Source organism: Protopterus annectens, chromosome 4.part0, assembly GCF_019279795.1.
Source record: "Protopterus annectens isolate FY-2018-M chromosome 4.part0, PAN1.0, whole genome shotgun sequence".
In the NCBI taxonomy this organism is placed as follows: Eukaryota; Metazoa; Chordata; order Ceratodontiformes; family Protopteridae; genus Protopterus; species Protopterus annectens.
In genome coordinates, this window is record NC_056733.1 from 1,504,438,231 (window position 1) to 1,504,462,311 (window position 24,081).

General features: G+C 37.8%; 1 protein-coding gene across 2 annotated transcripts in view; it reads right to left on the reverse strand.

Moving 5' to 3' along the window:
- Window positions 1-24,081, reverse strand: part of SGCD (sarcoglycan delta) — a 3,695,933-nt gene that overhangs the window by 890,391 nt on the left and 2,781,461 nt on the right. For both annotated transcript variants that reach the window (XM_044069343.1, XM_044069342.1), the window contains one exon: window positions 9,720-9,807. In XM_044069343.1, the coding sequence (XP_043925278.1) occupies window positions 9,720-9,807 (88 nt within the window). The remainder of the gene's footprint in view (window positions 1-9,719; window positions 9,808-24,081) is intronic.

The following is a 24,081-nucleotide window of genomic DNA, read 5'->3' on the forward strand; positions in this document are numbered from 1 at the left end:
TATCAGATAAAAACATGGTAGTCTGTCATCTGCCAGTGAACATATCAGCCACTGAGGGTACAGGGTTGAGGACCAGAAATAGAAAATGCCTGATAGCTGCCTGGATGATGGTCTTCTGCAATCAGGTCTCACTCTATAAGGGAGTGAATGGACTGATGACTTAAGTAGTGGTGGATACACACACACACACACACACACACACACACACACACGCACGCACACACACACACACACACACACACACACACACACACACACACACACACACACACACACACACACACACATCCATATATCTATATTGATCTCTATATCAATTATTTATTAACAATCTCAGTCAAAGGATAGAAAAAATCATTTAATGATTTAATCATACAGATTCTACAATTTATTAACTATACTATAGTTATTCTTGGAAATAAGATGAATACATTATCAAATTATCATTTACTTTAAACTTTGAGATCACTTGTCATGAGTTTAAAAATGCTCTACTAGTGAAATATTTGAACAGTTGTTAAAATTACTGATACCTATTTCAATATTTTGTACTAAAGTAAGAGAGCACATATTAATGGAAATATGTTGAGTGAGGGTCTTTTATTCTTCATCATTCACACAGAGGAACAGTCACAGACCCACACATGCCACATGCACACTCACATGGCTATGGATGCACTTTTACTTCTACGCTCACACGTCGTGTTCTCAAATTACCCTCCAGTACACAAACACTAATCTGCTCAGTTGATATCACACTTCACAGGACTAGAAAAAAAATTAAAGCTACTGTACTACTCTTACCTATTTTAATGGCCAATGTTCATAAATATCAGTAGTTTACAAATCAAATATGCATTGCAGGTATCAAGATGTTATAATTTGATTTCAGGTAAGTCCTTTAATTTGCCGCATAAGGAGACCTGTGTCAGGTACCTAACTTCCATTATGACATGTCCAGTGTGTGTAAGGAGTACCTGCTGATACTAATCTGACTTGAAAGAGTTACTATGTCTATAGACAAAGACAAAGAAGGCACAGACAATCTTTCAATATCTTGAAGAAAACACAGGCTGCTTTCAACATTCAAACAAACCATACTTCTTTAATGAAAATATGTGGCCTTATAAATGAAAATAAAAAGCTGATAATGTTTTACATGAATCAGTCTTGTCAATATACTCCTAAGGATTTTAGAAGAAAACTAGCCACATGGCTGGTTGAAAGAGAGGTAGACCTGGCAACATCCTTAATCATGGCAACCGGGATATTACATTTCTTTCACTAAACTCAGCAACTGACAAGTTGCTTCTCATTTTTGATAAAGAGCAGAGTCAAAAGGTAAACGCTAAAGTCACATAGCAAATAAAACTTTATCTTTACACCTAATTCCACCTTTCATCCTTTTAAAATAATAGCTGGTAAATAATACACCGAAAAGGACACCTAGAAACACAAGAAAAGACTCCTATAGTTTATATGAAAAGAATCAGTTGACCCCATGATAATATGTTGAGGGCTGTTAGCTTATCCATTTTATCAGTACATCCTTAACACAGGCCCATGCCCTACTGCATGAAAAGCTGTGACCATCATGCAGCTCCCTACATCAGGACCTGCAAACAGAGCTAACTGTTCCAGATAAATATTCTACCTCTTCTTTTACTTATGATGGGCTATCTCTGCACAGCTTTACTTCAAAAGGATTAGGGTCTTTTTATCAAAGGAACAGCATGGCTTCTGCAAAGGTCACTCTACAACAACTACTCTGTTATCACCCACTAACAGCATCTGCAAACATATAGGTCCTGATAACATGATGTCTCATAAAACCGTTGACACTGTGTCACAAAAAAGAAAGACTGCATTCTTAAGCTTAACTGCCCAACTGCACTCAATGATTTGAGCACAACCTGACATCACATGGTTTTGGTGGATCTGTATACCACAAATATCCTTTTTTATACAAATCAAATCAGTGATAACTCATATGTCACTGCTGAGGCCCCTAATATTTATAATTTTGTGAATGCAGATAACCTGGGGATTTGGAATACAGGCATCTCATTTCCTGTGGTATATATACACACACACACACACACACACACACACACACACACACACACACATATATATATTATATATATATGTGTGTGTGTGTGTGTGTGTATATATACACACATATCTATACAGTATATACATATGTGTGTGCATATATATATATATATATATATATATATATATATATATATATATATATATATATGTTTCTATCCCATGATATCACATATGTACACAGCTAAGGCTGAATGTTGATTTAAAAAAAAATCATATCATGCTGTTTGATATTTTAAAAAAAGACTAAATAATTCACCCAAACTGATAAATTGCAGTCAGCTGTCAATCAAAATTACAAAACAGTAAATAAATTTGGATATCTTGGTCATTTCTTTACCCTTCCTCTTACACTTTCATGCCATGTATGCAGAACTGTCACAGATGTGATGGCATTACTACATACCTGGACAAGATGAAGTCAAACTAGGAAGAATTTCCCAACAAAACAGTTAATGAACTTACAGTATTATGGTGAGAGATAATAATTTACATGAAAAACCACATCATAATCAAAGCTGATGTTCCACTGACTATGCAAATTATGATACCCAGAATACATTAATCACATGGAAGCATATGAATGACACAAGTCATTGAATATAAGGCCTTTGATTCAATCAGTTTAAGAAAAAACATTCTGACCCCAAGTGATTCATTGGTCACCATATGAGTTTATGTTTAGTTGTATAGAAAACTGTGTATTATGTACATTTTAAATTTCAAAATATACAGCAGACAAATTTTCAGCAGAAAAGGGCTTGATAAAAAGTTAAGTAGTAAATAAAAAAATGTTTTGTCAGTGGAATTATTAGCAAGTTAAGTAGCAAAGCAAAACTTAAGATGGCAAGAAATCCAAACAATGAACAGAGGATCCAAAAAATGTGGAATCGGAAGGAATAACCAAGAAATCAAGAAAAAAAGGTCTGCAAGTAGGAATATGATCGGGGTTTGGACCAATGTAAGGGTCAGAAGAGGCTTGGTATTTGCATGGCCTTTTCTTGCTGTTTCCAAGTAGAGGACAAATCTATGGAATCAAGCCCTTTTCTGTTGAAAGTTTGTCTGCTGTATGTTTTGAGATTTCAAATGTACATAATTCAGAATTTTCTTTATAACTAAAAAGGTTAAAATCTATCAGTAACAGATAGACTTCTATCACTCTTTCAGTATTATAGATATTCAGAAACTAGGTAAGAATAGAGTCTATATTAGAACCTCGAAACTACAGTTTGTCGAACACCAAAATGTCAACATGAAAACAGTGAAATCCTAAAAGCACAAATGACCACTTCCACAAAGTTTTTTCACAGGGAAAAAATTAGCTTGGCCGACCAACAGCAAAACAAACTTTCCAACCCTAATCAAGTAGGGGGCTTTGCGCCTCACACCCCCTAACTAAATATACCAACTTCAAGATCACTCTACATTGGAGGAAAAGGGCAAATTCCCAATAACGGCAAAGCATTTTTTTATCTGTGAAAAAATTTGCAGAATTGGCCATTCATGCTTTGAGGATTTCACTGTTTCCATGCCAACGTCTTGGTGTTTGACAAACTGTAGTTTTGAGGTTCTAATATAGACCCTAAAAATACTAGTTGTAAGTTACGTAAAATGGTTGCCTTCATTTACCTACTTTTAGAATTGGTTGTTCAGTATTTATGTGGAAAAAAATAATGCCAAAATCCCAGTCTAACTATTTAATAATGCTCTTGTTAGTTTTTCTTGTTATTCCTTCATGCATTCATTGTTGGCACAAGTTGAAGCATCCCTTGCTCCACAGTAGTATTTATGATTAGAACTGCAATAAATGGCTGTTAATTCTATGATCTAAATACAGCCTAGGTTGTTATAGGCACAAAGTTACTATCTTAACACTATACAAAAAAATTCTTCTTCTATGCTTGCCCCTAAAATGGACCAAAATCTAGTATCATTCTTGAGCAAATCATAAACAGTCATTTCCATATGCATACATAAAAATAACAGTATGCAATGCACTTTTAAATTTCAGTTGTATGCATGCAGATATATTAAACTTTAGGAATGCAGGCTGACAGGTTTGTCACGGTTTTCAGACTCTTCAGTTTAGCAGACTATGCCAGGCTTATTTAGTTAAGGCTGGGGAGGGGTTGAGAAAAGGAAGTAATGTTAGTAATCAGGTGAGAAGAGAAGTGAGCTCTGGTAATAGTGGGCTGACTAAGGGACTACTTATAGGGTATTCACAAGGGTCCAGGTAGCTCAAGCAGTCCCATCCATCCTCCTCCTCCTCCTGGTTTTCTGTTAAAGTTATCTAGGCATTTGTTGGTGGCTCACAAGCTCTAAACTGTTTGATGTTTTGGGACAGAGATTCAGGGTTAGCTTTCCTCCTTTTAAGGAGTGTGCTCCCCCTTTTCTTTTCTGGGCAAAGTAAGTGACATAATAAATACACACACTTAGGAGTAAACATTTGGGTTTGCTGCCCTAAGAAGAGTTAGGGTGTAGACATAGAACTATTTTTGTTGGAGCGATTAGTCTTCAGCACTGCTCTGAATCTTTGTTAATCCATTGACACTGGTTGTGTTATACTGTACAGTTTCAATTAAAAATGTTTTACTTTGGATCTTTATCTTACATTACGTTACAGAGGTTATTGGCAGTGGTAAACTGATGGTATTTGTTTATGTATCTGGAAGTTTATATAAAGTTCCATGAATCACTTGTATTTATGGTGACTTTGGTTCAATAAAGCTGATCACTAATAGATTCATAGGTTTATACTAGGCTGATGACCACTCCCTTGGTACAAAACCTGTATGGAGGCTGAGGGTGAACAGCATTGTTAGGGGTGTGCCTAAATTATGCTTCATGCTATTTAAGATGCATCCAAGGGTATTGATTGGACCCAGCAATGCAGTATTTTCAGCTTTTGATAGCACTTTTAGGACTTGATCTTGTGTGGCAACTGGAGGTGAGAGATTCAGGTATATCTTGAGGGACAGATGGAGGTGAAAGAGGGGTAAAGTTAGAGCTAAATTTATTACCCAGCAGGTTCACTATATCTTCAGCCTTAGTGTAGATAATATTGTTCACAATCAGCTCAGCAATTGCAACATCGTGCTTTTGAACATAAGTAAAATATACCTTGCGATTGTCCTTTAGTTTCTCTTTGGTAGGTATTTGAGCCTCACACTTGGCTTTGGTGGATTTTATTAAGCTCCCGAGTTGTTTGTTTATTTCACTGACAAGGGCTGTAACATTCTGGGAATTACTATTCTTACTTTTGGTCAGAGTTCTTTTCCTTTTATTACAAAGTGTGTTGATATTATGGTTCTCCCATATGGGATTGTTTCTGCTGTTTGCTCTGCACTCTTTCCTATGGGGTACGGTACGTGCTGATACAGTGTGCTGGTGTAAGTTTATGCTTATTCAGTGGAATTAACTGAAAAAAGTAATGTCTGTTTATTTTCTGGAAGCTGGAGGCAGCACACCATGGATAAATTATATTGTTAAAAGTCTGACAATTTGTATATATTGTTTGACTGCAGTAACTAATATAGAAGTAGATAATTTAATGGCTAACATCAAAACTCTTGGATACCATAAAGAAATAGCTACCAGCTTAATAAAACAATGTACCAAGTAAAATAATGTACCAGTGATTTACCCTTCAGGATCTTTTATCAGTATAATTAAATATAACTGGAGTACCCTTAATTAATAGATAGAAAACCCACGGTGGTGGTGCTGCAGTAGCATTGTCACCTCACAGTAAGACGCTGTCCAGTTTGATTCTCAGCTAGAGCGTCTTCTGCATGGAGACATGCGTGAATGGGCGTACCTTCATTGAAGGTTGTGTGTCAGGCCTGACAAGCCGGTACGTAAAAATCAACTGCCAATCATTAGCGGACCGGAGTTCCGCTGTGGCGACCCCTAACCGGGAAAAGCCAAAAGACACAAACAAACCCTTAATAGATAGAAAGATGTTATAGATCCTCTTGGTCAGGAAGATGTTTTCAAAAATACAAAAAACATGAATTTTTGAGGTACTGCTTAATATAACAGAATATCAAGATACCCAAACAAGTAAGATCCTCTAGGCAGAAGAGCACATATGTACATGGAATATATGTGGATACTATACATGTAATATAACACATTTATTTATTTAACAGAATGCTCTACATGAACTGTATTTTATGTAGGAGAAACAATTAGATAACTGGAAACTAGAATAGATGCATTTATTAACATATATTCATAGATAGATAGAAATGTTACTTAGATGAATGAAAACGCCTTCTAATTATGGGTTACTTGAGCATTGCTTTTTAAATAAAGTATTGCATTTTCCTGATATTTTTAATGCAATGTATTTCAATGGCATTTAGGCTGTATAATTACTTGTCATCATCATATGACAACATCACAAAGAATGGAAGTGGAAAATGATGTGCAGCTGATAGTACTGACATGTGCTCAGCAGGGCCTCTCACTGATGTGCATGTAAAAAATAATAAATGCCTTCGATAACCCTGAGTCTTGTCTCTTATTTTCTATTTTCCTTCTAAATTAAACCAGAAAGTGCATATTATTCTTAATCTCAAAATCTGCACAGACAGGGAAAAGAACGTTTAGCATCACAACTCCAAATGATTTGGGATAGAATATGCAAATACAATCATGTAATTGGGTCTTCTCTATAACTGAAGCATGCTTTCTAAAGAAACATGAACTGAACTAAAAAAAAAAATCACATAAATATCTGACATCTCAGTATACAGTCAAATACAAGGCCAGATCACAAAAGACTTGTTCTCATTGTAAGTGACTTAATCTGGTGTAAGCCTGCCTTGGTTCTAAAAAGACTTATTCTCAGTGTGAGTGTCTAACTTCTGTATAAGTTCTTTATAAAAAGGCTTTATAAACTGGGAGCAGATTCCAAAAGACTTGCTGTCAGAGTAAGTCACATACTCCATTGTAAATACTTACAATGTTGTTGTTGTGTCTTTCGGCTTTTCCCGGTAAGGGGTCGGCACAGCGGAACATCGGTCCGATAATGATTGGCAGTAGATTTTTACATGCTGAGTTGCCAGCCCTGATGCACAACCTTCAACGGAGGTACGCCCATTCACACATGTCTCCATGCAGAAGACGTTCTAGCTGAGAATCGAACAGGACAATGTCTTACTGTGAGGTGACAATGCTACCGTAGCACCACCACCGCAGTAATTGTAAATACTTACAACACAAGCTTAAAATTGAGATAGAAGGGAAGACAGTAAAACAAGCTGAAAGCTTCAGGCCTCTAAGAGTCATGGCTGAGGAGAAGAGAAGTGTGAATGTGAAGGTCAAAACAATAATAACAGGTGCTGCAGCCTACTGGCCCAAAGCATCAGAGGTAATGATTGACAGAAGAACGCCAAAGAAGTTGAAAACCGCAGTATACAAAATAGTGGTGTGACCAGTACATCCGTATGTCACAGAAACTTGGGCAGTAAAAGTACAGCAGGCAAAAGAGGTGAGGACATCTGACCAAGAGAGATGGCCTGATTACATGAGAGAACACCTGAAGCAGGTGGGCATATCTATTAAAGAAGGTAGGAGACTGGCTCCGAGTACAGAAGTAGCAATAGCTGACAAGTCATTCTAGCCCCATGTAAAAATGGGAAAAAGGGGGCTATTATAACAATGGCAATGGTTTATATAATATACAGCCGTAAACCCAGGGGAGTGCAAAGATGGATCGCACTCCTGCAGAAACAGCTTGGGGTTATACTCACTATACAGATTCAACCAAATATTGAAATGAGCAGCTTTTTTTTTCTCTTAACCTTTTTTTGACATTTTTCAGTTTGATAAAAAAACTTGATCTTAATGACATATGCCAAAACTGAATATGCATTCCAATTTCAATGCTGTGTTTACTCATTACACAATAATCTTTTGACATGCTCCAGTGACCTCAACCTCATTACCACAATTAACAGAATGTGCTGGAGTGACAGGTTTATAACCCAGAGACTGCCCTTGCTATGGAATAGAATTCCCATATATGTCAAACAAAGCACTTCACTGGCCCTCTTCAACAGAAACCTTGATGAGTGGATGAGAAATAGAAAACTCACCCTGGGGATCACTGCAATGGCTCTATTCAACAGAGGCATTGAGAACTAAGGTTGAGTGGTACAATGTCAGGGTAATCCTACGGGCCAGGTTTGTAAAGGCTCCAGGGCCATTAGCCTAGTACACACCTATGAACCTATGAATCTCCTCAAATATAAACAGTCAAATCAGATTTTATAGCCTACTCTCATGTCTTTAATTTATGTTACTTATATAACATTTGTATTTAGACCTGCATGTACACTTGCACTACATAAGTTATGCATATACTGAACTTAGCTGTGTTTCTAGGAATGTTAAGTGAATATTTTATTCTTCTGTATTTCTAAAAATGGATTATGCTCAGATGATCAACCCAATTAACATAATTTTCCATTACTATACAACAATGACAGGCAGCCTATCTGAAGTATAACACTCAGTAATGCATGTCCTGTAAATCTAAAGGGTTATGTATGGTATATCTGTTAAAATAAAAGCAAAATGCAAAACTTGAAATCACACATTAAAAGCATTTTAAAAAAATGCAAGATTTCCTACACATATTCTGCTACTTAATTATACTAACAAATGCGTCCCCCCCCCAGACGCATTCATTTCAGACAGTCTATACCATTTCTCTCTTACTGAAATTATATTTTCACAGTTCTGGGACTCATACTTACTGTTCTCGAATATACAATGAGAACTTGCAGTGACAAACTCAAACATTTACAAATCCCAAGTACTGAGTAAAGTCAATCTTCCTTCCAAATAAACAGTTTAATTACCAAAAGAGAAATATGTGACTCCTGCATTTTTGTTGGCTGAAACAACAGAAGTACTACTTCCAGCGTCTGAAATAAATCAGAAATTATTAATCATTGTGACAGCAGCTTAGCAGTTGCTTCAGGACAATTGTTTAGACTCAAGAAATGGTCAAGAAGTACAACTGCAGTGTAAACCTCCCATATACAATAATATTTGGAGACTGACATGAAACGAAACATTAAGTCATCAGATTGGGATCATTATTTATAACCTCAGTAATCCCACTGATAAAATATTTTTTGTCCTGAACTGTTAATAAAGAAATTTGTACTCTGAGACTAAATTACCTACTTGATAATTCCTGCTCCCATTTTTCATTATCTGGAATGCCAGACATTGCTTACTACGATGAGATCTTCAAGATTAAGTCCTTAAGTCACATTAAATGAGTGCACAACAATTGCCTCTACTGTGCTGAAAGTTCTGTACTGATATCTTAAACTGGGGTATGATGTGCACCCTATTTACTGTATTTTGTCCACTGTGTATTTTCTTTAAGCTGACTATCCATTTCACTCATAATATCCTTTGGCAAATCAAGGTTGATTGGAAATTGGATATGCCAGTGCCTGAGTATAGGTCATATAGCATACAGTTTAAGTTGTAAACATCTACATCCCCCCTTAGTGGCATTATCAGATAATCACAATGGAGACAAGAACAAATTACTTTACATGCTCTTTATTTCTTACCTGTAGTTAACTGTGTTGCAACTTTTTTCTGTCCATTGAGAATGTTCACAGTAACATTTCTTCCTGACTGAAGGTACAGGGGACTTCCCTGAAAGCGAAAGAAGAAGAGAAGGACTGTGTGATGCTCTGTGTAATAAATCAGTGTCAGTACTACTGCTGAGGCAGCAGCAAACATCCACACAAATTCACTTGAAAACATAATTAACCTGCTGCTGGGGATGCTTCTAGAACCTCCTGTGTAACCACTTTATATAAAACATTCTCCCAGAATAAATAGCATTAGTAGTTCAACACAGAGTGTAATAGAAATGCATCATCATCAAATGTTTTGTTACATTTACATGGTTTCTGTATTAAATATTTTATTGTACCTGAAAATACTTTATGGCCACAACATGAAACCAGCAACTCATATTTAAAAAAATAATGATACAAGTAAATATATTACTATTGTCATATAAGCAAAATGATCTGCATAAATACAAATGTTTATCTGTACTAGTATATTTTCATTTTGTTCAGAATTACAAAGACCAAATAACATTGTAACATTGAAATTAGCATTTAAAACAGCAATTTATTAGTTACAGATAAAATCATGGTTCATATCCATACTGGACACCTTAAAGAAATATAAAATTTATAATATGGTTACAGTGCATATTTAACATGTTTTAGAATATTTGCACTTTAAAATTACTTTAAAACAAATTCATTCACAAAGCATCATCTCTGATATCTAGCTTCAACAACTGCAGGGTATATGTGAATCAAGATGTCTAATATCAGAGCAAAATCTCTGACTACATATCTGCAGTAATGCACAAAGAATAATGACCTGTCTTATTAATAATCTGTAATTTTCATCTTTTATATCATTAGCATTCAGCATTCATTTCTGATATGCCTTTTTATACGTTCAGATGTTTTGCCAACGCCCTAAGCATCATGGGCACACAGTCTCATTACTATGTTCCTATTACTTCTACTGTGACCACTATTTCCCTACTAGGACATTTTGTTTCTAATGTAGAGCTGTGTAACAATGTAACATATCAATTGAGTGCTGTGTGGAAGAGATGTCATGCTCCATTTAACATTTTGGAGCAGAATTTTTCCTGTTTTTGCTGACAGTGTAAAACAATTGATTTCCTTGGGAAAGACATAAACAAAATGAAACAGTAATGAGGTATATATATTCACAGTTACAGTCTGTAAGGAATTAAGCTCATTTTTACTTTTAAGTACAGTTTTACATTCATGTATGGAATATTAATTAATTATTTCTATAGTAATTTCAATAGTCATCTGAATCATGTAGAACAATTCTTGTTTGTGGCATGACATAGGATTCATATAGTTGAGAAAAGGTTTTGTTTCATAAGGAAAGATAGACACACATGCTGAATTAGCAAATCCATTAAAAATGTCAGCAAGAACAGTATACCATCACAGAATGTGGAAATGAAATTGGTTTAACCATGTTGCTGATCACTATCATATATAAATATATGAAACATGGAATATTTTCTCTGCCACAAGCAAGAGGCTGAATGCTATGATGAGTCAACAGTGTCTTCATTATTTTATGTGTCCTGTTATTTGCTTATTACTTGTTGTAAAGATAATTAATGAATAAGAACACACACACACACACACACACACACACACACACACACACACACACACACACACACACAGACATGCAAGTTTTCTCCTGTTCTTAGAATACAAACAAATTAATACATAAATGCATAAATAAATAAGTAAACAAACAAACTGGTAATGCTATTTAAAAGCACAGAGAGATTAAATAACAGCATATGCAATAGTTAGATTGATCTCCTAGAAAATATAAGGGATTCTGAGTGGTTCGTCGATGCTAACCAAGTTAGTATGTGCCTAAGATATGGATGCCAAGAAATTCACCTCGAGAGAAAGGTTTGAGAGGTGAATCCTGGCATTCGTATCAAGAACACATCGTATTAGGTTAGCATTGGTGACCTACTCAGAATTCTTTGCAGTGCATGGAGCTTTATCTGCTTCATGTATTACTACACATTCACCTTCAGTACCTCTCAAATGTCCAGATTTTTCCCTCATATTTTGTGTCTTCCTCATAAAGTCCTTGGTTTTCAAGCAAACTACCTAGGAACGAAGACACTAAATAATGGCATGCATTTAGGTTTCAGACATTGTATCATAGGTTCATAGGTCGACAGCTGTATACTAGGCTTACAACTACTGGGGCCTTAAAAACCTAGCCATGGAACCCAAGTATGAACCACAAACTTGATTTATAGGGGTGATTTAGTGACTGCCTCTGTCCGTCAGACACAGGAGCCAGACCAGGGTGAATTTCCAATTACCCATCTATTGGTCTAAATTGGGATAAAGATGAATTCTGCTTCACAAGGATTGGGAGTGTTCCATAGAATGGGAATTCTCTGAGAAAAACAGCAGGCCCTTCAGCATGTCCTTTTTATCTTGTAAACAAAACTTAATTATTTTATTCTAGTAGTTCTCATGCTGCTTGTTTTGCAGATGTGCAAAACATTCATCAAAACAGGGCCCAGGGATGCCTTGTATGCCAGACAAAGATTACCTCTCAGAACTCTGTATGATACTGAATAATCTGACAGGGCTTTGAGGCAATCATAGGACATTATGTTTACTCCCTGTATTTTTTTTTAAGGAAACTTTGTGGATGTTCCAGTTGCTGCATGTGTCTGGTTAAGTGCATACCAAAGGGAGAGTTATAGTCTGGGATGGGTTTGAAGAGGGCTGAGTACAGCGGTATAATGGCATGCTTCAGTAAATCAGGCAAACACATATCCTGTTATTCTAGTAACTTTCTAAGTTTAAAACAATAACTTAGGGGCATGCCCATGATGTACAGCAGCCACAACCAATCTTTTTACTGCCACTCATTTGTACTAGACCATTTTACTGCCTAGTCTGAGACTCTATCTTCACAATTTAGCAGGGGGTGCTTGACATTTGTTAAGGATGAGTATAAATGTCACTCTAGAGCTTACCTGCTTTGTCTTTTTAATCAGCACAATCCATGTACTTTATAAAAATTTTGTCTGGAATGCACAAAGTGTAATAAGAAATCAGGATCAGGCATTTTATTTTATTTGGTGTTTTATGCATGAGGCAAGCTACCCACATCACGTAAACCTCTTGGTACTAAAAATAATCACCTTTCATGTTTCCATTATTCAGAACAAAATCAAATACCTATTCCTACATATATACCAGTTATCTGGTTTTCCTGCTTCTTCATTAAATTCAGAGAAAAATCCCAGTTTTGAAACAGGACTCAAGAATGAACCATCTGAGTGTCTGTACAAGGAATAACATCCTTGACACACACACACACAGATATTGTATATATATATATGGGTCTACTTGAAAACACCGACATGCCAAAACACAGATGACAAGAACACCGAGACTGGAAGATCGACAACTGAGATGACCGACAGTTTAAAAGCCAGATGCTGAGAAGGTAAGGTAAGGTAAGTGTGTGATAGTGACAGACTTTAGGGTTAGGGATGGGTTAAGTGAGTTAGGGATAGGGTGCGGGTAAGGTAAGTGTGCAATAGTGACAGACTTTAGGGTTAGGGGCGGGTTAAGTGAGTTAGGGTTAGGGCGCGGGTTAGTGAGTGTGCAATAGTGATGGACGTTAGGGTTAGGGGTTGGGTTAAGGTTAGTGCATAGATAGTTGAAATCTCGAATTTCAGTATCTCGAGCCTAAGAAGTTGAATCCACAAAACAACGAAAACTGAAAACCGCTTTAATTCAAAACCTCGAATACCGGAGGTTTTGAATTTTGTGGTTTTACTACATACACACACCCACCATCCACCACACAAACACACAATTACTCTACTACATGAAAGCAGGGGCAAGCCCCCCTGCACCCCCCACACCCCCCTACTTATATATTCTCACTCCGACGTTGCACTACATGCAAATACACAAAACACCACCACACAAGCTACTTTCTCTTCGCACACACACATCACAGCAACAAAACACACTGACAAACACCACAGTCCCTACCCAAACCCCTTAACACGCACACATACACATACACACACACACACACACACACACACACACACACACACACACTTACCTGAATACATGACCATAGCGGAACTTTAGAAGCGCAAAATTCAAAACCTCCAGTATTCAAGGTTTTGAATTTCGCGCTTCTAAACTTTCGCTATTATGTAGATTCGGCTTCTTGGGGTCGAGATACTGAAATTCAAGATTTCAGTATTTCGAGCTTCAGAAGTGAACCCATATATATATATATATATATATATATCTATCTATATATATATATATATATATATATATATATATATATATAGATATATATATATAGATATATACATATATGTATATTTTTGTCTAAGGTAATGCAAGCAAACACACACACACACACACACACACACACACACACACACATATATATATATATATATATATATATATATGTGTGTATGTATGTGTGTGATCTGCAAATATATGCATATATACATATGTATGTATGTGCATGTGAGTGTGTGTGTATGAAGTTACTGAATAACTTAAATTGAAATAAATAAATACTATACAAACAATTGAAGGGAAGTGTAAAAACAGAAAAAAGGTTATTAAGTTAATTAATTATATTTTTGCATCACCGAAATTGGGGGAGGGCTAACATATGTACCTGACACTTTCTAAATGTACCCACTTCATGAACACACAACAGTGAGAAAAGTACATTTGCTCTAAATCCCCACAGTGAGATGATTTAGCAGCAGAAGACCATGCATGCACTCATCAACTGGTGCATATATATGAATTAAAAAAGATTCTCCCACCATGGTTCCCCATTAAAGCCTCAAATCGTAAGATATCATAGAAAAAAAATGCGGAATACAAATTCCCCAAAATATCAAAATGGTGAAAATTTCAACTGCAAGAATTTTTTTGTAGGGGGGCAACAAGCTCCTCTGTACACTCCATATGGGTGCACACAACTCACACCCATGAACTTATATACATTGAGTGTAATTATTTCAGTGTAGTCCAACTAACACTGAAATCCATTTTGAATGCAAATGCATTTAAAACATAACTAGAATTTGACCTATCAAAGTACTGGCTCTACTCATGCATATCTCCAGGATACATACCGATGTTATTTTCAGATTTCCATATCATCAGACTGTTTCCTTTCATTCAGAATTCTATTCCCATGACCAGACTTCACTAATATGTGTATAGTTTTACTATCATCTCCCAGCCATAGATATATATATATATATATATATATATATATATATATATACATACATATATACATACATATATACACTCACTCACACACATGCATATATATATATATATATATATATATATATATATATATATATATATATATATACATATATATACACACACACACACACACACACACACACACACACACACACACACACACACACACACACACACACACACACATATATATATATATATATATACTTTTTGACACTGTTTAGCCCCTTCTGTACTTCTAATATAAGCTTTATGATAGCCATACATATAATTATCTATAAATCTGCTTTATAGGTTCCTAGGTATATACTAGGCTAATGAGCACCAGTGCATTTATAAGCCTAGCCATGCAACCCGACCCAATTATGTCCCCATGGATCTTGGATGTCTGTTAGCAGGGGTATGTTAGCTTGAAGGTAAGTAACGGCTTTTGGGGGGGGTATGTTAGTTAGGCAATATTTTGTTTCCTATCTGCCTTTGTCCATTACAGACACAGGGGCAAGACTGGGGTGAATTTAAAATTTCCTATCCAATGGTCAAATGTTACATTTGTATAGGGTCAGGGATGAGAATGGATGGGGACTTTATTCCACAGTGTAGGGATCCTTTGAGATACATATAGGTCTTGCCAGCATATTATATTTAGGTCACAGGCAATGTTTAAATACTTGGATCTAGTGTTTCTACTGCTCTTAATTTTGTAGCTGTGCAAAGGATCCATCAGGCCTAGATCTGAGGATGCCTTATATGCCAGGTATTGATCGGCTCTCAGTAACTTGTAAAAGGCTGAGTATAGAAATAGAGCCCTAAGGCAATCTGTGTAGGGCAGTGTGTTAATACCTGGAATTTTCCTGGTGAGGAACCTCTTTGGGTATTCCAACTATTGCAAATACCTGGTCAGGTATATGTTGCAGGGGGCATTGTACTCAATGATAAGTCTGATAATGGTGAAGTAAACTGGTACTAAAACCTCCTTGAACCTGGATTCCATACCCTTACTTATAATTTTGTTGACATAGAATGATTTTCTTATTATATTTACTATGTGTTGGTTGTAGGCTAAATTACTACCTACATACGTTCCCATATCCCTAACTACTGGGTCAGCTCTTAGGATGATTTAGCGATTAAGTAATTAGCTTGTGTGGACTTTTTCCCTAATGGCACTACAATGTACTTCTTGTCATTGGGTTTTAAACTGGGGCTTTGACACCAGTCATTTGTCTATGTTAGGCTCTCTTGCAGAAAGTTAGTGTCACGAAGCGAATCTGTGATAGCTCCCCAATTTGCAGGCATCTGCAACTTTGGTGAGCCGGAGGCCCTTAACATTAGCTTTGACTTCCAAGACATAGGTGCCGAAGAGGAGCAGACATAGACTGGATCCCTGAGGTAATCTTCTAGTGACTGGTCTCTTTGTGGAACTGGTCTCATCAGTAATGACCTTTTGGATCCTATCTGTGAGCCAACTGGCAATTCATTCAGTTATGTAGGGATTTATTCCTAGTTCAGTGAATTTGTCAACAATACCCGAGTTGGAGATCACATTGAATGCCTTAGTCAGGCCAAAGTAAACAGTATGCCCTGTCTTCCCCTCATCCATTGCTTTGGTGATGCTGTTAAAGAAATCTACCAGGTTAAGTAGGTAAGATCTTCACAAAACCAGACTGTGTTGGGTCCAGTTTCTTAGGCTGCCAATGTCCTTGTTTTCATTTCCATGGTAATTTATTCCTTGACTTTGCATATTAGACTTGTCATACTGATTGGTCTGTAGTTTCTGGGTCATTTGATTGACCACCCTTGTGAAGATGGATTACTGTTGCATTTCTGCATTTGCTTGATATGCAATGCATTTTGTGGCTGTAGTTAAAAAGTGTGCCAAGTGGTCCTGAAAGGTAATGGTTTAAGCAATTTAGAAAGACACCCAGAATATTGTGGGGGCCCACTGAGGCAGTGTTTTTGGCATTAGCAAGCACTGCCAAGACCTGATGCTTGCTGACAGTTGGAGGGGGGGGGGGGGGTGATATGCTAGAAAGATTTTTTCAGGGTAGCGGGGGAGGGAGTGTGGGGTGAAGTTTGAGATGAATTTGTTAGCTAGAAGAATTGCTATATCCCTCTGCTCAATGAAGATGGTGCCTTTTGTCACTAATTCAACACATTTTCATATATGTTACTTATAAGGTCTCAGATACAGATGATGAAGGCCTTCAGTTGTCCTTAACCTGAGAGGCTATTTTGACCTTATAGTTGGCCTTGTTGAACTCAGTTAGTCATCTTAGTTTCTTGTTTAGTTTAATCAATGAGCTCTTGTCTTTATGACAGTAGCACATTCTGATTTTGGCCATGACTTTTTTTTACTTTTTTATATACCCTGTTAAGGCTGGGATTTCACCAGTGTGGTTTGCTTCTGATGTTTGCTTTGGCCTACTTCTGATAGGTATAGCAACCTCTATGCTATCATCTGTACAAGGTTTCTGTGAACAGTTCTGCACAGGTTGCTGTGATCTTGGGGTTGGGAGGGGGTATTGTATTTTGACAAATTAACATTCAGTATGATGTAGCTTAATGAAGAATATTTTAAGTTTGTAGGAGACAACTTTAAGATCTGACCTCACCAGCGGGGACATGATGGGGGGGGGGGGGTGTGCAGCACTACGTCCAGTATGTTTGAACCTCTGATTGGATGTCTCATTATCTGGTCTAGGGTGTTTGTGTTAATATAGCCAAGGAAGTGTTGTGCCTATGAGTTTGTGGCAGTGTATTTTTTTCCAGTCTATAGAATGCAGATCTGAATAGTCTGAATAATATTTTGAAATGCATTTGAAATGCATCATGTGACTTGAAGCAAACAAAATAATGTAATGTGAATCAAAATGTCTACTGGGAAATATAGGCTGATTTACTACCAAGGTGGTTGACTTTGAACAAGGTATCAGTTAAAACACATATAGCTGTATGGCCAAATGATTTTAAGATCATTTAAAAGTTCATTTTCCTTACACAAAACAGACATCTGAAAGAAGAACAGAGAGTCCTCATCACAATTTTATTCCAGGATAGCTTGGTCGTAAATAATACATAATACAGATATTCTGTTATCAAACAAATATAATACAGTTATGTTAGCCTGCAAACTCTCTGCAGCCTGAGTTGAGCTAACATCTTAGACAATGGAAGGCAACTAAACAATGTAGGACTGAGTTGATGGAGGCAGAGTCACTATCTCTCAGTGATGAACCGAATGGAACTGCTACAGTTTTAGCCTCTGTCAAAGAAGCAAGTCTAATGCAAGATACTTACTTTTGAGAAGAGCTTATGCTGTGTTACAGAATAGGCCACATGATGCCATATACAATCATTAATATGACAACATTTATTAGCTTATGAATGGAAGAATGATTCTTCAGGCATGTCTATATGATCCTCAAGGAGCATTAAAGAAGAACACATTAAAATCCTGATAACTACATGTGATATGCCTTGTGTGGTAGACCATCCAAAAGGGTACACCACAAAGCAATAAACTGGACTGCTAGCAGTACGGTGGAAGAAATGGGAAGTATTAGGTTTAATAGCTCCCCCAAATATGCAAATGTGATTTGAGGTTATTAGATTCCTGTTATCTGAAAATTAAAAACATCAAATTCTATGTGCTGTGGTGTTTTCTTAATCTTTATTGACTGCTCAGATATTACTACACAATTTCTTCCAAGAGAACTATCTGTCACAGTGATAAACAGTGCTATGCCTGCACTTTGTCTACAACAAAAGGAGGAAGCTACTACAAGATAGAGCAAAATCCTTAAAAGGTAAGACACCCTTGATCACTATAAGTAAAAAACTAAGAGCTCTCATAAAATCATCCAAAGCAAATTTTGAGAGAAAAATAGCTAAAGACTCAAAAGACAATCATAAGGCCTTCTTTAGCTATGTTAGAAATCTGGGAGGAAACTCCCAGATATGCTCAGAACTAGTTCAAAATGATGTGAAGATTACTGATCCTACAGACATTGCCAACATACTGGCTGACAGGTTCAGTGCAAACTTCTCCCCCAAAGGAGAGATATCTATACCAGCGATTGCAGCCCCCAAACATCTCCAATGCCCAAGTGAGAACTGCTCTCCAGCAAAAACACAGCATCCATGGGACCTGATGGTGTCCCCGGCTGTGTGCTCAACTCAACGAGGAATTAAACCCACAGCTAGGACAGCTGTTTAATCATAGTCTTACCTCTGGATACGTACCCAGGAGTGGTGCACTGCAACTGTGGTCCCACTTCACAAAGCGGTGCCTCACGACCCTGGAAATTACCGCCCATTAGCTTGACAAGCCTTATCTGCAAAGCCATGGAGAGGATCATAATGGACCTCATAAATAAAGACATAGGAATTTGCAGACTTTGGATCCATCCCAGTTTGGCTTTGTCAAAGGCAGATCATGCCTTCTAAACTTGGTTGACTTTTTTGACAGTCACCAAAGCCATTGATGAGGAAAGGCAGTCCATACAGCCTACCTCGATCTGGCGAAGGCCTTCAATACAATACCCCACTCGGGTATCATTGAAAAACTCATCAGCTTAAATGTTAACCCATACATCACAAGATGGGTTGCAAACTGGCTGAGTGACAGAACCCACAGGGTCAGAGTTGCTGGTGCCATGTCAGACTCAAAGCCTGTCACAAGTGGTGTACCACAGTAGGCTCAGTCATGGGCCCACTCTTGTTTGGCATCTACTTTTCCAAGCAAGCAAACACAGGAGGGTTATGCTGACAAAGTTTGCAGATGACTGCAAACTGGGCGCCTAGTAGAAAACACATCTGACACAGATATCCTTCAGAAGGGTCTCACAGAAACGGATAACTGGTGCCAGAGCCATGGCCTAAGTTAAATGCCAAAAATGTATAGTCATACCCTTCGAAAAACAAGGTTACCCCTAGCTGCAAATAGGTGGCAATCCACTGAGCACAGAAGAAGTTATCAGGGACCTGGGGACCCAGGTTGATAGTAGTCTGTCATTCGACACCCATGTAGCTAAAGTAGTTAGGAAGACCTTCTACATTGCCCACCTTATCATGAAGGGATTCTCATCTAGATCAAGGTCATAGTCTCCTATACTCATCACTCATCAGACCAATGATTGAGTACAATGCCCCATTCGAATGTATCTGACCCGACACTTGCAGCAGCTGGAGAGGCCACAAAGTTCCTCACCAAAAGGATAAAGGGTCTCAAACATCTGTCCTATGCTGCCCGACTGAAAGAACTCCAGCTCTATTCATCAGAGGTGACCTTTGCCTAACATACAAGGCCATGTCAAACCCAGATTTGATGAATATGCTTCACCTCAAAAAATCTAGATCCGTCAGAGCCACAAGCGGGAGACTTAAACCTCGACACGGCTATTAATAGGACGTGCTGGAGGGATAGATTCATCACCCAAAGACTCCCTATGCTGTGGAATAAAATCCCGGTATATGTGAGGCAGAGCACCTCGCTGGCCTTGTTCAAGAGAAATCTTGACCAATGGATGGAGATGAGATACACCCCATATACAGGATTACCTCAGTGTCACTGCTCGACAGAGGCACAGCAAAATAATGGGTATAGTTCCCCATACTAAAGGGGTGCGAAGCCACAAAAAACTATGGGCTAGGCTTGTAAATGCCCTCGGGCAGATAGCCTAGTATGAACCTATGAACCTATGAACCTATGCTACTTCCATTGTCCAGTGTTAAAAATTATGTATGACCTGCAGCTGTAGCCTATAGGAAAGAATGTGCGATGGCTACTTTGGTACTGAGTGGGTTACCCCGGACACTGCATTCATTCTTTGTATTGCTTCTGCAGATGCTGGCACAGCTGCAGAAAGAATTGCATTGTCTTTTAATTATGTTGCATTAAAGTCCTCATTTTATGCTAATTATTGTTTGCTCCTAGACAACTTCATCTTTTACACAGAGAACGGTGAGGTCTTGTCTTTCATTTGTGCTAATTTGAAGCAGATTTTACTAATTGATATTATGCAATTTAACGAGTATATTTGTGTCGTGCTTCTAATTGTGCTAATATCACCTTTTCCCTTAAGGCATTTCTGTATTAGATCTGCCTTTTGGAATGGCTGATTGTGTTCACAATCATTGGGAAGCTCACTTTGCATCCATATCCAGAAAGCTTGCTTTTTGAAAAACATATCCAATGGCACTAGCAAAGAAGATATATTTACTCAACACATGCCTTCAGTCATTACTCAGCTACAAAGTCAACATTTACTTCCTATCAGACGTTAGGGAGACTGCTTTGTTTTCAGCAGTCATTAAATTCTTCTGGGGCTCACAGCTTAATTTTATTTGCAAAGCTATAGTTTTCAATTTATTGCAAGGCTGAGACTTGAGAATGCTTCATCAGGGTGCAAATAGTTTTCCATATGTTTGTTTTGTGTTGTTCCCACTTGAAATGTAAGGATACTTCATCTTTGGGTGCTTTGATTTTCTCTAATGTTTCATGTTATTTTGGCTCAGCTGTTCCTCTGAAGCCCAGAGGGTGTGGAGATACACACTAGAGAATATACGGTTCCCCCTTCACAAAGTCAAACGGCCAAAATCTCAAAATGCATATGGTCAAGCCCATATGCTTGAAATTGTGTAAGCTCGACTGTGTGAATGGGGAACGGCATACAGCGCAGAACGGGAGATTTCCCTTTCTACGCTGTAGTGCGATCTCGGAGTTGGAATAAATAAGTAGTTGGGGTGTGGGGGGCATATTATGTTCTTTTTTTTGTAGTTCCCTTTCACAAAGTGGAGCTTCAGAAATTCGAGCATATGGTGTCGGCCATATGCATTTCGAGTTTCTGAATGTTCGACTTTGTGAAGGGGAACCGAATATACACATCTCTGCAGTTACAGAGATATGGTTTAAAGTGGCAAAGAGTAAACTGACAGTACAAGGTATCAGTGCCCTCCACACTTTTAGACTATTAGCTGCACAGACAAGGGCTAAAGTGGACGTGACACAATATACATCAATAACAAGTATACCTCTATGTTGGTCAAACGGGATAACTTGCTGGAGTTCTTCCATGTGCAGATAACCATATGCAAAATCCCATACCATATACTTGGCATCAATAGGTTGCCTTCCATATCTCAAAAAGCAAACAATGCACACTTGGAGCTACTGGAAACACTCACCATCAAATCTAACACCCTACTCTTGGGAGATTTTGATTACCCATCTACAGACTGGAAATCCTATATAGCCTCAAATCTACAGGCACAGAGATTCTTGGAGTTTGTAAATATAAACACCATTTACCACATAGTGAATATGCCCACTACAGGCTCCAACATACTGGACATCATGCTCTCAAATATGGGAGAATGCTGCACCCCCCCACTTAAAGTCGCATCCACCCTGGTAAAGTCTGACCATAAAACTATCTCCTTCAAAATCAAAATCAACCGTGTAATCCCATTAAAACCATCAACAGTTAGGCAAATTACCTCTTATCAAGTTTTGTCAAAATTCAACACGACTTAAAAACTCCAAGAACATACAAGCCTATGCTGAACTGTTCTCAGAAACTCTGTACAACCATGTCAATAGCTGCATAGAAACTGATGTTCCTAACGCATGTAAGCCCAGGACTAGCTCCAGAAACAAACTGCCTAGTGGAATCTCAAATTAAACAGGATATGCAACAAAAGGAAAAAAAAATATGGCAAAAATCAGGAAGGGTAAGTACTATAAAGATACAAACTCTTATTAAAGTAAACAGGCAATTAAGAGGGCTAATTAGGTCAAGCAAAGCCAACTTTGAGGTTAAGATAACCTTCCATGTGAAAGATAACCATAAAACCTTCTACAGTTATATCAAAAACCTCAAGGGCAGCACATAGCAATGTGGTGAACTGGTGGTTAATGGTGCCACATTCTCTGAGCCTGGCAATATAGCAAACCTTTTAGCAGACAAATTCAGTTCTAACATTTCCCCACTCACACCGAACCATTCCCCCCAAAAATACTTTCAAACATAACCCTTCGAACTATAACTAGGGAGCATGTATGGGCTGCACTCACTAAAGCCAAGAACACTACCTCAATGGGCTCCAATAACATCCCAAAATGCCTCCTGAATAGTCTAAAATATGCTTATCAGGACCCCTGGAGTCATTATTTAACTACAGTCTTAAAACAGTCTTTGTGTCTCATTAATGGAGGAATGTGATGGTCATTCCCCTTCACAAGGAAGGACCTTTAGCAGATCCTGGAAACTACAGACCTATTAGTCTGACAAGTCTTACTTGCAAAGACATTGAAAGAATTATCAACAAGAACATAGGAGACCTCCAAATAGTGGCTCCATCCCAGTTTGGCTTTGTGAAAGGAATGTCATGTACAGTGAAACTGGTGGACTTTTTTGAAAAGGTCACTAAGGCAATGGATGAGGAGAAAATCATGTAAACTGCCTACCTAGATCTGGCTAAAGCATTTGATACAATACCCCACTGGTCATTGTCAACAAAGTTGTGGAACTAGGTATCTACCCCTTTAAAACATGCTGGATAGCTAGCTGGCTCACTGGTAGGAACCAGGAGGTTAGACTCAGTGAGAACACCAACACAAATAGACCGGTCACCAGTGGGGTTCACCAGTGCCCTGTGCTAGCCCACTCCTCTTTGGCATCTACTAACCAAGTTCACAGATGATTGCAAACTGGGAGCAGCCACTGAATCCCCTCAAGATGAGAGCACCCTTCAGGAAGGTATAATACAGACAAATCCATGATGCCAAAGCCATGTCTTAAAACTCAATACCAAGAAATGCATTAAAGTACCTTTTGGGAAGTCTGTCACTCCTGGTAAGTATGTTCATAGTTCATAGTTTAGTACTAAGCAGCTGCCCTCCCTTGTATTTTTTAAGCCTAGCCAACTATCCCTTGTGAGAGACTCACCTGCTGCACCTTGTGTGTAGTAGGCAATCCTTAGCCATTACATCCCCACCAACATTAATAAAACAACC